Here is a 16,279-nt window from a genome sequence, read left to right as displayed (position 1 = left end):
TAAAAACCACGAAAAAAATAAAAACTTCAAAATTCCAATCTTTAAGCCAGAGAGCCAAACATCCATCTATGTAGAATTGAGTAAATTATTACCTATCAAAATGGGACAACAGATTCTAAATATAATAAAAATTCTGAAGCGGTGACCAAATGAGCCACTAACATTCTTTATTCAACTTCCAAATCTTCTAATCCCAAGACTCACGGTTTCAACAGTGTCTATTCAAAATTTTCTGATTTTGCTGTAGAAGTTCAACAGAAATATAGTTATATTAATCATTAATGTATCAGACAGACTGTTAAGATTTACTCTCCATATGAAGAATGAATAAAGGAACTGCGCATGAAAAAAATAAAGATCGTAGAAGCTCTGTTGATCATGGCAAATGATCATTTCCAACACCCCGATGTGGAAAGAAGGATAAGAGAAGGAAACAATAACATACACCAAAACTGTATGTGGGAAAAAAATTTCTGTGGAGGGGGTGTTGCCTCAGATACCACTCGAATCCCTTCCAAATATGAATCGCCAGGTCCAGTTGCTTATCACCAATATTCTTGTGCGCCAGCTGACTTGCTTGCTGATGTCAAAGAACAATCAGGCAATTAGAATTGGTGACAGCCACATGCACATGGGAGCCTCTAGGACTCCTGGTCCACACATGACAGATGCCGATGCAAGTGCTCATCCTGTATGCCCCGCCAGGTAGATGCTCTGCCCCTCAAGGAATCATTGGGAGGGGGCAGATGCGTGGGAGATGAGCAGACCGGCCAGAGATTGGTCAGCTTATCTACATGGTGGGACCTACTTGATGACATCATGGATCTTGCACGCATGGACTGTATTCAGCAGTTATACAACTCATGCACAATCAATGCTGAAAATATAGTGAATGAATACAAATGTTCAACAATCTAGAAATAAGCACCCAAAAGAGCCTAACCCATTTGATATGATATCATGCACAATCATCACTCATGCACATTTCAGCACAAGAAATAGAAAACGCCATGTGTTCATGTTCAGCAATAGGAGGATACCTTGCATAGACAGAATACCAGAGCCACTGGCTGCTGTGGCCTATAGAGATCCAATCACCAGGAAGTTGTGCAGCCGTCTGCTCCCCTCCCAGTGGAGCAAATTGCCCAAGATGCTTGTATCTGAGATCAACGGTCATCAGAAACTCGTAAGAGACAAGAAAAGGAACACCATGGAATGAAATTTCACATGGTACATTGTGAAAATATGACCACAGCTCTTATCCACTTAAATAATTTTTTTTTATTAATAACTGTGAAGTAATCCACTCTTTTTCTTTCCTGTGACTTAGAAAGTTTTATGCATTATTCACTCATTCTAAAAGGGTAATTTAGTCATTGGACATTTTAAATTGGAAATTCCATTGAGTTCTATATCTTACTGGGCCTCCATTGAGCAACACACTGCAACTTGGGTTCAGGTCCAACCGAACCTGATTGACCCAAGCCAAGTTCGGGTCTGGTTCTCAAGGTCCGCAGGTTGGAAACTCCAACCGGATTTGAATTCAGGTTGGGTTCATGTTGAGCAAATTCGGATGGGGTTAGGCTGGGTTGGGAATAATCACATGTCTTTGGGTTGGGTCGGGTATAAAGGACTTCAGATTGGGTTCGGGTTGGGCACCTCAGGTCGCACTGGGTCCTCTAGAGGTCGGGTTGGGCTCGGGTTGACCCTCAACCCAACCCAACCTGCCCTAGTTGCACCTCTATTCTGTATGCATCTGATCTTATGATTACATGACAGCCACTGAAGTTTCGACTTCATAACTTCGGGCAGATAAAATTGCAAACTGAACACTTGGATGTAACAATGAATTGAATTGCAGCTATCGGTCTAAGGAAGTGCAAATAATCAAACATGTAATTTCCTTGGAATTCATATGAGGATTGGTGGTCTGAATTGCAATTATGTTGGTTTCAAGTTCGACTTGCAACAAACAAAAATACAGTTCAAAGGATGTTTCCTCATTAAGAATACTATGAAACACCATAAATTTTGTGATTTTCTCTTGATTAAAATGAATCTTTGCAATTTGATTCACTTGTCCATCCAACACAGCCAAATCCAGAATGATAGTGTTCATGCCCTTGATCCAGGTCAGATGATCTTTACAGCTTAAATCCCCGCAAGTTCTCCAAGTAATGGAACATGGCTCTTTGAGTTACATCTCCGGAATTGTCTTTCCAGATCTTTTCCCAAAATGCAGGAAGCTAGAGTCAGAAGTAGGAAATAAACTTTATATGAACAGAGATTGTCTAGGAATCACAATATTTCAAAGCAGAACCAGCATCCTAAATAGTAGACTTGTACAAAAACAGTTCTAGCAATGATTTTGATGTGTTACCTGGAAATGGTTGAAAATTTTACAGACTTGTGGGGAAAAAAAACATGAAAAAAATGGATGTCAGAGGTAATGCAGAGTGTAAAATTCAACATATTGTTTTTGGGACCCACACCGGGATCATGATGTTTTCTTTTGACATCAGGAACTGCGGGATTGAAGAATCTTACACCAAACACCCAATAGATACAGTGGAATTAATAGATATAAGCCCTGCCAAATGTATATCACAGGACTCTGTACACATGAGTCCTATGGTTCAGTGATTCAGGCCATTGATCTGAAAGGTGCCCAAGAGTCTCTTAGAATTGACAGTCCTAACCCTTTGATCAGTGGCCAACTAATAAAAGATCGCGAAAAAAGCAGTGATGGTCCATGTTGTGACCAAGTTGAAATAGATAATTGAATAAGTAAATATGGATCATCTTTCAGTCTAATGGGTGTAGGTAAATTTGGAAATAAATCGGTGTTAGACCCATGCCACTCCGCACATATCTCCACATGAAGCTGCACATGTCAACCCTGCACCTGGAGGACATCCAAGCTAGTGAAAAGGAGGGACACCTATCATGTGCATAGTTTGGCTAGAAAAGTCAGGCTGTTGAACTATCAGGTATATCTCACATGTACAAAAGCAATAGACGGCCTCCAAGTTTTTTAAGATATCAGGCAGGTCATGCATGTAAGCATACACGTGTCCCCTACCTAATTTTTGAACAGCTGAATTTTTTGTCAGATCATCAATACAGTGGGTCCAACCTGATACACAGCTCAGATGTGCTGCATACATGCAAGGTTGGCATGTATGGCTGCAATTATAGGGTTGCATGTGGGGAAACCAAACCTCACGGTATAAAAACTTATGTGGGGCTTTCTTTTGATTCATTAAACGGGATATTAGCAAGTTTTCAACCTCAACTAGCACCCTAAAGAGATTTGGAGAATTTTCATGATAAATACTTAACTAGGATATCACATTCAAAATATATGGAGTAGGCCAATTTGGATAGATGATGAAATTAATTATAATCAAACCACCAAATATAAATTGCACAAATTGTAAAGGGTCATTTAGGAATAAATGAAGTAATGTAAATAACTGTGCTTAACAACCTAGTATTTTCTTTATGACAGTAAAAGATGATTCCATCAGAAGTCTATGTAGAATGAGATGCCCAAAGGAATTTAGAACTTTGAAAAGATTTAAGAGGTGACGTCATGACAATGATTTTAGGAGAAAATTAAGAAACCATCAAATGAAGACTCAGTCAAACTAGAGAAACAACTGCAATTAAGACAACCAATAAATTGAAGACATTTAGAAAAGTGGAATATACCTAAAGGGACGGAATCGGTGGCGACCTGATCCCCTGATCCGCGGAGGACCTTCAGGGTTATGTTCGCTCTCTTCCATATTATTAAAGCACTTGGCAAGATATGCACCTTCTTGAGCAGCAACCTATATTTAATGACAAAGCAAGAAGGAAAATGTAATGATATGGTTCTTTAGAAGACGCCATTTTTTTTTATAAACTTGCAACTTTTGTTCAGCATATGCAGAAGTGATATGTGAAGTTTCAAGTTTCAGTTTCCACTAAACAGATAACAACTTCAATAAAATGTGGATAAAAAATCACCTGAGCTGTTGCAGGAAGATTCTTCATCTGGGAATCCACTTGGGAAAGTGCTATCTTGAACCCTTCGATATCCACTTCTTTGGTTTCCTTTCCTTTGTATTCAATCAACAGATCCACAGCATTGCGCATTTGCTTAGCCTTCAAGTAAAGCTCCACTTGAGGGTACCTCAAACAGATATCATCGATGACATCTTGGAGCTCTTCAATGGTTAAAGTACCGGATTTGTCTTTGTCCGCAAGATTAAATATTGCGGAGATATCTTCCTAAAGAATACCAGCATTAAATGAAAAAATATTAGCATGTTTCACCTACAGTGTGATTACTTCCAAGTCACACTACATCAAGCAAATACAAGAAATGATTTGATATTGGACAAGTTCAATTTTGCACCAGTAAGGTAGTTTCACCTTCCACTGATTTATGACCCACTTCACCAAAAGATGCAACTTGCAAGTATTATGATTGCTTGCTGATTCTCTAGAACTATGAGCTTATCTCAACATCAATAATACTTAAAGAAATAGTAGCATTAAAAAACAGCAAATGAAAAGCACCTCTGCAGCCATTTCTTAGGGAAGGCTACCTCGGGAAAGCACTATAGTGGTAACCTTCTTACGGGTGTTCGCATTATTCATGCGATGACCTTTCTAAATAAACGTCACATTTCTCATGTGGAATTGACACGTATTGTTAGAGACGGTGTTCAAATTATCTCCGATATTATCAAAATATCTCCAATATTATCTTTATCTCTAGCTCAGCGATACCGATAACACAGGTAGCGATATTGATAACACTGGTAGTATCAGAAATTTCAAGTATTAGCAATGTATCGCTAAGTATTGCCAACGTATCAATATCGCTAATGTAATCACCAATATTTTCAACTATGTAAATTCTAGGTGTCGCTTGTATTGCCGATGCATCAATATTGCCAATGTATAGCCAATATTGTCGACTATGTAAATTCTAGGTAATGCTTGTATCATAAGTGTATCGACGATATTTCAATAATATCACCAACGTATTGATATCATAAAAATTTTGTTTATTAGAAAAAAAATATTCATGGGCATATGGTTGTATGTAGTGTTCAATTTGTCATTGATAATATTGATAATATCTCAATATTATCAATATCGCAACATGCGTGATATTGAGACCACAATCTTTCATTTCCTTTCCAATTGTTGATGATTTCTTGATGAAATATCATGTGTTGTAGATATTTTGCAATATCGATGGATGTTTGGATGGTTAAATAGGTTGGATGGGATGGTTGGACTAATTTCTTACAACAACATATGCTTTTAAGGCCCCATTAAATTGAAACTTGTTATATATGCATTCTTTTTGCATTTTTTATATTTCTAAATATGCAAATATGTACATTTTAGCATCTCCAGAAGTTTCGCTGAAAATTCCACCGTTTTTCCCATGTTTCCCCCCAGTTCCAGTTATCAACGATATTATTAGCGATCTCGATATTGTTTCCGTATCCCTGACTAGCGAAACTTGTAGCAATACCGATACTTCAAACACTGGTTAGAGATAACAAGCTCTAACATGTGCAACTTAGTACTGTAATAAGCAGAAGCATATCTTATTCATTGGTGTACAGTAAGCAGCAGCATATCTTATTCATTGCTGTACAATTTGAATCTGCAACTAAGTTAAATGTCGCATAACCCTTTCTGTTCATTGTACCTTGTATTTAAAATGGTAACTTCTCATGCAAATCTTGCTTCAGAAAGATCAAACAGACAGTTCTTAAAAAGCTATTATATTGAATGATTAGAACAGTAAATGATATGAACAGAATATCTATTAGAAACCAATTTCAAATACAGTGAACTCGTAAAAATTCCTGTTACCGCTCCATCTATCATCTGCAGAATTCAATGCAACAGGATAAAGGCACGCATACCATGACTTTGCGTTGTTGGATCGTGGCGCAGTCACCAAGTGCATATACATCATCGCATCCCAGGACTCGCAGCCATTCATCAGTTGCTAGAACACGCCTATTCATCTGCATGCTTGAATCAATACAAACTATAAATTTCAACAAATAAATGTTATGGCATTTAAAACGACACCCAAATTATAACTGGTTGAGAAAACAAGAATAACCCAAAGGCAAACAACTCCAGCCAACCTCAAAGTAGACACTAGGAAGTCACACAAGAATGTGGAAGAAAGGAACCTGGCCAATTTGCTTCATAAAATCCATTATGACGGGGCGGGTCCCAATACCAGTGGACCAGAGAACCATGCCATATGGTAGAGATGTAATCTCTCCAGATGGTCTTACTTTCATGGTAATGGCCTTATCAGATACACTGACAACTTGATATCCTGTTTTCACATCAATACCATCTCTTCCGAACTTCTCTACAGCAAACGAACTGATTCTTTTATCAAACCTATAAAAGCATACATCTAAAAGTGTAAGAACATGTTTTGGAAGGTGAAGTTAATTTTGGAAAATGCTGGCAGGCCACTCAACTCTAAGAGTGCATTTGGAAAAATGAGTACATAGGTTGGTCAGCTACTCTTTCGATAAAAAGAGTAGCTGACAAACTATCATCATTTCATGCCACATCATTTCATTCAAGAAACAAAGTAATCTCTCTAGTCACGAAATGAGAACCAAGTAGCTTAAGGAGCTAGAGACTTTGCCCTTGGGGTCATTTGGATGAGAGTAAATGGGAGTAAATGGGGTAAGAGATGTGTTTAGATGGGAGTAAATGTTAATAAATGGAATTGGGATTAAATGGGGCTGATTTGAAATATTGAGGAAGGGGAGAGATTTGGGAGTAACTAGTGTGAAATGCCTCTTTTGGCTCCCTTGGAGAGTTGCACGAGTAAACAAAGGTGTCACCACGCTCCCAATCCACCGTACACGTGGCATGCTAATGATACTCCGAGACAATCCAATTATCAGTTGCATCACTAAAATCACACCAATAGAATGATTCAAACCGTCCAAACATTGGCCATCTAAATGGGCCGATAAAAAAACATTGGAAAGTTGCTTGTTTATGATCCTTACATTTGTGGCCCACCCAAGGCTCGGAATTTCCTCATTTTTTGGCCAAAATGTATATTTCAATGGGCTTATTACAATCATTTTGTCAAATATCACATACGCAAATTAATTTGGGATATGAAAGCTGATTTGAGATGTCACATATGTTCTTGTGAAATTATTGGAGAATCCCAATGCATTCCAATTCCTCCCATCCAAACATAATATTTGGACTCTAGTGCATTTCATCTACAGGGTACCAAACACAACTGAGGATTCCATTTACTCTTGATTTGAGTGTAATTGTAAAATGGATTTCATTTACCTCCATTTTCAAGCTCCCAAATGAGCCCTTAGTTAAAGATATATAGAACATATCAAAGTCATTATCTTAGTTATATACCATTTTGCATCCCTTGTCATAATTTACAAGAAGATAGATTCAAATCATCTTCATGAGATATTCAAGATGCACTAGGCATGTAACATACTCCTGCAGAAAAAATACCCTATGCTAGTGCTAGAAAGAAAATGGATGTAAGAATATTGTACCCTTCCTTACATGTTCAAAATTTGATCGCCTGCTTCAATGAGATATATTTTCACCAGGTCTTGAAGGTCTGGATACAACTTCTCTAAATCTTCACATACAAAGTCATGCAACTCTGCAGCAAATTCCACGCCAGTAGGCCCTCCTCCAACAATTACAAAATGAAGCATCTTCTTCCTCTCTTCATCGCTAAGATTTGGAAGGCTGGCCTTCTCAAAACAATCAATCACGCTCCTACGGATCCTCTGAGCATCCTCTACTTCCTGCACTAAGATGACTATTTTCACAATATATGTAGGCATGCAAGAATCAACTTGAATTCTATTACCAATCTCCCAAATATTAATGGTATCTAAGGACAATTTGGAACATGAACAACTGTTTGATAAATCCAATAAAGAAGTCATAGGATGCTGTCGTAAATAAATAAATAAATAAAAAGAAGAAGAAGAAGAAAGGAAAAAAGAGTGACAGGATGCTTATAGCATATTAAAATAAAGCTTACCTTCAAAAAATGGCAGTGCTCTGGCACACCTGGAGTGTTGAATGTGTTTGCCTGGGCTCCCATTGCTATCACTAAGTAGTCATAGTCTACAAGAAATTCTTTGCGCCCATCGGGAAGGGTAGATCGACAATGAACTTTCTTGTTTGCTGCGTCAATCTTCACACATTCAGCTTCACAGAATTCAATGTTTCCAGTTTTCTGCCAAAGGAATGGAAAAGGAAGTATAACACTGTTTTAGAAATTAGAGTGAGTCATCTCTTTTTCCTTTTTTCCTTTTTTATTGGCTAGAGTAAACCATCTCTTGATGAAGAAAGAAACTAAAATATAAAAGTGACTATACGAGATCAAGAGAAATGGTGTTTCCTTTTATGACGCAGTGATGGTACAGATGGGACCCACTTAACATAAGCAAATGATCCATTGGCCCCCCATCATGTGATGGGCTATGAAACTCTCCTCTACCAGATGTTCCCAGCAATCCAATGAAATGGAAAAATACAACCAATGGTACACATTGATTGGGAGCCCAATCTAATGGTTAGGATCATTTGGTGGGTAGATTTTGTGAAATCTCAAAGGAATGAATTCACCATATGAACAAAGGGATCACCAAAAGGATGGTGCCACATGTACCATATCATGTCATATCGATTTATCTGTCAGTTATTATCCTTCTATACAAAGGCAATTTTTCCTTTCTAATTTCTTTATTTCTGCAGAGGATAGATTCAAAGTTCAAACTAAATGTAAATCCTCTAACGATGCATATTATCTACCATCCTTCCATTCCTAACAGTAAATATACAAAGGAATTTAGTCACAGGAAGTGGGACAGAATCTGCGTAGAGGAGTGGGGAGTGGCTGCTTATAGAAAAATTTCAGAAGGCAAGATCATCTTGGAAGCATAGATCAACGAAATTTAAATTCAGGAGTAAGAAATTTAAGTATCTATAGCATTTAACAAAATTTAGGGAAAAAATTATTCAATGATTAGAATTGGAAATTCCAAAAACCTAGAAGATGAAATGGTGAACAGTAAATAGCAGAAGAGAAGTATATTGAGATAAATGGTCTAAATGGAGTCATCGGAATTAGTCAGTGGTAGGAGCAGGAGGTCTGAAAACAGCAGGAGAGATCAAGATTCAGGAAGGAACTACCACCTTGGTTAGAGTTAACCAAGGAGGAACTAGCACCTTAGAAGTTAGCCAAGGACTCAGGTGAGGAACTAGCTCCTTGGCAGTTCACCAAGGATACATAGTTCCTTGGTTAACTTCTAAAACATCACTGAAGTTTGTACAAATGGATACATATTCCTAACAGACACAGCATGTAATATTAGTGATGCCTATTACGATTGTCCTTACCTTTTTGATAATCTTACGTATCGGCTCAACAATACTACGTGCTTCCACAGTACCACATGTGACGCTGGGTAACAAAGGGGTAAATGCAAAATAATTACGAGGTGACACCACCTGGACATCATACAAGGAACCATTGAGATTTTTCAAGAAGCTTGTGCCTGCCCATCCTGTTCCAAGAACTACCACTTTCTTCTTTTTGGCGTCTGCTTGAGATGATACAACATTGTAAGCACCATTGTCCGATTTCGATTCTGAATATGCCACAAGACCCCCACCACTGCAATAACCAGGTTTAGTGAGTGCAAGCTATAATATAGTAGATGTGATGCTTAACTGTAAAAGAAAGTATGTTGTATATAGTTATAAATTTGGGGTATAAATGAAACAAATAGATGAAAAGGGAAGTTGCCTTGAAAAGAGGGGAATGGCTAAATGAGTACTAATTCTGAAAAAGAAAGAGACAGTTTCAATTTCTGGGATCCAATTATAAGCATTGAGAGAGAGAGAGAGAGAGAGAGAGAATACACTATAACAGATACCAAAAAAAAAACCATTTCTCACCAGAAAACTATTTCTTAATATCATCATCATCATCATCATCTAAGCCTAATCCAACTAATCGGGTCGGCTACCTAAATCCTTTTCCAACATTCCACTCTACAAAGGGCTATGACTTTTTTCTTCTCTCGCACCTACACCACACTCACTCACCACACACCCACACCCACACCACATGGGCACTCGATCCCATGCTCTCATTGTTAATATACCCCTGAGCCTGTCTACCACTGAGCCATGGAGCCGGACCCAACTTTTAGACCACAGGTCATCAAATCGTTTCTTACTACCTCCAACCAAGTCCTCTTGAGCCTTCCCCTTGCCTTTTTAGAGCCTTCAACTGGTACCAACTGATTCCTAACTGGCGAAGTTCTTCGTCTCCATTGCACATGAACAGACCATCTAAGTCTACTTTCCCTCATTGTGTTACCTTTTGTAATCAACTTGTTGATTGTATGTAATAGCGCCCGATTGTAATCAACCTATGTAATAGTCTATTACATTGCGCCTGTGGGAGTTTTATGCTCTCATTGCTGGTCCCCACTCCCCAGCCCGGATAAAGGAGAGTTGTGTCAGGTTGCCAGCTGGTGTCAAACTTATGCTAAAACTTCCAACATGAATCCAAAAAATAAAACTATTTCTTAATATAGGAAAAAAACCAAAATCAAAACATAAAACTGAATGGAAAGGGAAAATGGTGTGAAAAGACATGAGAGCAACAAGTCTATGATAAGGTTTAGTTAAATGTGCCAAATCTCCAATGCAAGTAACTAGAAACTTTGAATTGAACTAATCAACCGGTCTATAACTTCATGGGCATGGCCAGTTCAGAACCACTTCGCTTGCAATTACAGGATGCCATCCCAGAAATTTACACTGTCCAGGTCTAAGCCCCACTCATCATGACATGATTGGATTGGGAAAAGCAGTGGGTCCGTGAAGTCAAGAAATCGGAGAAATGGGGACAGGTATATTATTCAAAGGTTGTAGCGTGGCACAAATTTGGTAAGTGTATCAGCGTGCTTTTCCTATGTCACCAGAACTCAGGATATTCGGCATCTCACAACAGCAAACATTCCAAAACAAGGCAGCCAGAAAAGAAATTGGATTCCCTTGACAATAGCTGGGGTTCTTTGGATAGACAAAACTGTGTATTCCGCCGTGGCAGCTTATCGGAACAAAATACAAGGTGACTGTTATCTAATGAAACTGGGATAGTCAGGATCTCATGATAGCAAATATTCCAGAATAAAGCAGCTAGAAAAGAAATTGGATTCCCTTGACAATAGCAAGGTAACTGTTATCTAATGAAACTGGGATAGTCAGAATCTCACAATAGCAAACATTCCAGCATAAAGCAGCTAGAAAAGAAATTGGATTCCCTTGACAATAGCTGGGGTTCCCTAGATTGACAGAAAACCATGGATTTCTCTAAATAATCATTACCCTCGTCCATAGTGGTAGTTCCTTGGCACACAAGACCCCTAATTTTGGAATCCTACTTTCTACAGTAAAAATCAAAACAATCATTGGGTAATCTCATTAAAATTTCCGTTTCCGCACCTTAGATTCCTTGTATCCAAGATTCCTTGTATCCAAACATGCCATTCAAAATCATAAATGCACAGAAACGGAATATCTGATGTTCAAGATGATGATGGAACATCTCTGTTCAAAGGTTGGCCTTGAAATAGACAGACCTCTACTCGGATATAGAGATATGTTGGAGTAAGTGATTATTACTATAAAGACATGCGCGCGCGCGCACACACACACACACACACACATATATATATATCAAATACAAGGATCATCTCTTACCCAAAACAAAGTCACTATTGGGAATTGAGAAGGCCCAGATTACTCACCTAGCATTCTTCAGTCTTCATCTCAACAAGAAACAGGATCAAATGAATGTTTAGTCTCATTATGTTGAACGGTGATCCATTTCTTCCTTACCACTCAGTCAATAGTGAGAACAGACAAAGTTCCAAAAATATCAGTCGAGTATTCAAGTTATGGCATCCATGGGAAAGCTCCTCAATTTGTATCACTGTTCACACCACATACTGTATTTTTCTATCCATTCCCTTCACCACTGCATGTGTCTCAATCAACCACTAATCACTAAATCAATCAGAAGGAAATCCAAATCAAAGGAAATATAGGTTATGCAAATCGTCCAAGACCATTGATCTGAGAGGCCCCACATGGACCATGCCCTGAAAATCTCCCGGATCAAAGGATCATAAACATCCAAATCTTGGGGCCTTTTCTCAATTGAATATGGGCCATCTCCACTTTCTTTTTTCCTTCTTAACCACGTATCTCCCATCAGGAAACCATTTGGCATGGTCCATCCAAGTGGTCCAAGTGGGGACCATCAGATCAACTGCCCAGACCACAAAACTAAGGGCCAAACTTGTACAGGTGGAGGGCCGGAGGATGCCATAATGTCCACTGGTTGAGAATCATATCAACCCTCACTGTAGGAACTCGCCTAAGCAAGAAACGATTCTATTGAAAATATGATTGGGAATCCAACAGATAAGACAAAGGAAACAAAATGTGAATTCAATTGTGAATTAGCAGCTCATCAAGCACCCAACTCTATACATGCCCGGTCCATGGTTCAAGGATCCAGACCGTTGATCCAATTGGCAACACTGTGCATCAGGTATGCCGCAAAATTCTCCAACACTGGAAGATCGTGGCTCCTCAATTGTATTCTTTTCTGGTGAAAGTGGACTGTATCTGCAATTATTTTCTCAAATATCTATTCGTAAGCCACCATTTGAACAATTAGGATATTCCGACCTGGGGACTGTCTCTGCAATTATTTTCTCAAATATCTATTTGTAAGCCACCATTGAATGACTAGGATCTTCCAATCTGGAGGATTTTTGCAGCATCCCCCATCCACCATGGATCCCATCTGATTACCAGTCTGAGTCATGAGACAGGGGCCTTACACGTACCAAATAGAAAGGGTATCTCAATAACTCCTCCTATTTTAAAACCCCATGAGCAATACAGCAGCAGGGCCCAACAGATCAATGGTCTAATGCCAAACCACAAGCTCGGCACGCCCAATTGGAATCGGCATCATATGCCAATACAAAATTACATGGAAGAAATGATGATCGGGCCCACCAGATCAACGGTCAAGATCACCGACCATGGGCCCCACATGCACCTGATCAGAAACAGAACCTGGTGGCTCCTCCCTACGCTCCTCCCTACGCAGATTCCCATGACTGACATCATGGTGGGGCCCAGAATATAAACAGGAAAGATCAGCAGCAGCAGCCACCAGATCCACGGTTCAGATACAGAACTAAGTGGCATCATATAATCCATCCGGATACAATGAGAAATGATGGCCAGGCCCACAAGATCAATGGCATGGATCACCGAGCCATAGGTCTCACATGTACGTGATCGGAAACAGAGCTAGGCGGGTCCTCCCCCACAAATTCCCATTGATAAGGTTGGGGCCCACAAGATAACCGGGATAGATCAGAGGCAACACCCATCAGATCACCGGAACTGATACAGAAAAGGTGGGCCCCACATTTCCTAAGAGACTCATCACCCCATAATTCCCTTCTAGCTACTCTTGGATCCAACAAGTTTCACATTTCAAAACAAAATCAACAGAAATAATAGATAATTCGACAAAGCAAAAAAGAAAAAAAATAATTAAATAAAATCTACGACTAAATTCTTCAAGAACAGACTGCTACCCAAAGTCATAGAATTCCAACAAATAGAACTTTTTAGAACATAAAATTTCTAAAAAATGGGGGGAGGAATTAAAATACCTGACGGTGAAGAGAACGATCAACTTAGAATACGTTGGAGAGTGATGGAAAGCGCGAGTAGATCGCTCAAAGAAAGAGAAAAACCTCATTTTCGAAGGATTTTGAGATCCAGAGAGCGAGCGAGAGAGAGAGTAGATCTGAATCTGAGAGAAATGAAACAGCAAGAGAAGTTGGTTTCCGTTTTTGGTATCGAGAGAGAAAGAGAGTCCGAGAAGGTTGGGGAAATGGAAGATTCGTTTCCCAGCTTTCACTTTTCGCTGACCTGTCAACGGGGGAAGTTAGACACGCCACCCGTTTGATGACGGTGCACGTGGTGAGAGTCAAAGAGTCCTTGGGCTTTTCAGGATCGCTACTGTGCATTGGCTGATGTATAGAATTTCTATACATTCCTCTTCCTCAATTGCACGTGGCAAGCATGTGGCGATCTAGACTGTTATTTCGTGGGGTACCGTGAAATTATACATTGTTTTTTTACTTTGAATTATAGTAGTTTCCTCTTTCAGGCACTAATCGGATGATTGCTACAGTCTGATCCAATTTAATCATTTTTATTGCAGTGGATAACTTGCAACATATTAAGTGTATTCCATATCCGACCGTTCCAATAGATTAGTCCCACCATGTAGATCATTTAATTCCAAAACTTTCCCCATATAATAATCAGATGGGACATATTTATAAATTAATATTTAACCATTGGTAATAGAAAAATATAAGTGTGGTTAACTCTATGAGTTTATATGGTTGAATTTTGTCAAATATGCTCATCACGATTGGGAAAAACTATTGGACGGTTTGGATTTCGTAAGAAAATGAAAAGTTGGAAGTTATCTCCTGGGTGCACTGCAACTTACAGGACAACCGGTTGGCCTTGAGACCTCATTTTTCTTAACGTGGAATATACGTGGATCCGGGATACCTGACTGTGGGGCCACCTTGATGCGTTTTCCTTACATCTACGCCGTCCATCCGTACTGAAAGATTATTTTAGGGCATGATCCAAAAATGAAGCAGATCCAACTCTCAGGTGGACCATAGTACAGGAAACAGTAGTAATTAACCCTTAAAAACTTTACCGTGAATGTATGTGGTTTATCCACGCTGTCCATCCGTTTTTCCAGCTCATTTTCGTTGTTGAGTTCAAAATTTAAGCATATGCAGAGCTGAAGTTGACCAAAACACAGGAAATAGTGGGAATAATGATTTCCACCCTTGAAACATTGATAGGGCCAAAGTGAAGTTTATTTATCATCCAACCTGTGCATAAGATAGAAAGACATGGATGAAGGGAAAACACAAATATCAGCTTGATCCAATACTTCTTTGGCTCCCAAGAATTTTTCAACGGTAGAAATTCACTTCACACTGTTTAATGTGGTGTGGTCCACTTGAGCCTTTTATATGCTTCATTTTCTTTTATTATGCTCCAAAATCATATGGTAAAATGGATGGATGGAGTGGATAAAGTACATAAATCAAGATGGACCCCACAGAGTTTACTCAGTACGCTTCCTCCCTCAACACGTGTTTGCCACGTGTACGGAAGACGGGAAGTGCACTGGAGTTTTGCGCAGCATGCAGCGCGCTTCACGGGAGCTTCCCTTGCTTAGAAAGAAAACGCGTGCGTACCTTGCTTAGGTGTCTACCGAAGTTAGTTTCTGTTCCGTGCGGAAGAAATTGACGTTAATAAAATCCAGACCGTCCATCAGCTAGATCATCACCGTTTGGGTATTCATTCCCAAAATCAGGCTGATTTAACACTCAGGTGAGCAACTCCACAAAACTATTACCTAAAAATCTCTAAATTCAAGTGGTATGGCCCACATTAGTTTTTCAATATTGTGATTTTTGGATAATTAATTCATCATATAAACCCACGGTGGGCCCTACACAAAACTATTGGTGCATCCCATCTTAGCTTTTTCCTGGGATGTGGCCTACCTTAGTTCTGGATCGTCAAGATTTTTTGGATTCCAATGCGAGCATGAGGAAGGATCTTTGATGGACGGAGTAGATCTCATAAAAATTAGACACCCCCACATGGCTCTCGGTGCGCGAAGTACCTGGTGATTTACACTTGCGCGTCTTCGAAGAACAGAAAAACATTTTTCACGGTACTCTTTGAAATCTTATTTTTCACTCTGTACCGTCCAAATAGTGATTCCGATCATGGATAGCTAGATTTTTCAAAATGATACGTGTCAAGCACAAAGGGCCATCCGATCTTTGTGTATCTTTAAATAACTTTTATATATACTAAGGCCCACTTGATGGAAGGTACTGATTGCTAGTTTGCTACATTGACCTTGCACATGAACCATGGAGAGATTGATCGACCATATTCCGGTTATTCCGGAACTCCAATATCATGTTCTGACCATGAATCTCATGTTACATGCATGTGCACGCGGAACCGTACGGTTGGAAGATTT

General features: G+C 39.2%; 1 protein-coding gene across 1 annotated transcript; it reads right to left on the bottom strand.

Annotated features, from left to right (window-relative positions):
• Positions 1–481: 481 nt before the first annotated feature.
• On the bottom strand, positions 482–14,116 carry LOC131236708 (external alternative NAD(P)H-ubiquinone oxidoreductase B2, mitochondrial-like). Its single transcript, XM_058234082.1, has 10 exons — positions 13,848–14,116; positions 9,466–9,742; positions 8,102–8,299; positions 7,609–7,859; positions 6,222–6,441; positions 5,943–6,047; positions 4,015–4,278; positions 3,715–3,836; positions 1,041–1,160; positions 482–580 (listed from the first exon to the last, which is right to left on the bottom strand). Exons 1-10 carry the CDS (start codon positions 13,934–13,936, stop codon positions 493–495), a joined length of 1,734 nt encoding a protein of 577 aa, XP_058090065.1. The 5' UTR covers positions 13,937–14,116; the 3' UTR covers positions 482–492.
• Positions 14,117–16,279: the final 2,163 nt, after the last annotated feature.

This window comes from Magnolia sinica, chromosome 1, assembly GCF_029962835.1.
Source record: "Magnolia sinica isolate HGM2019 chromosome 1, MsV1, whole genome shotgun sequence".
Taxonomy (NCBI): domain Eukaryota; kingdom Viridiplantae; phylum Streptophyta; class Magnoliopsida; order Magnoliales; family Magnoliaceae; genus Magnolia; species Magnolia sinica.
The sequence above is the reverse complement of the archived record's forward strand: the minus strand, read 5'-3'. Positions and strand labels throughout refer to the sequence as shown.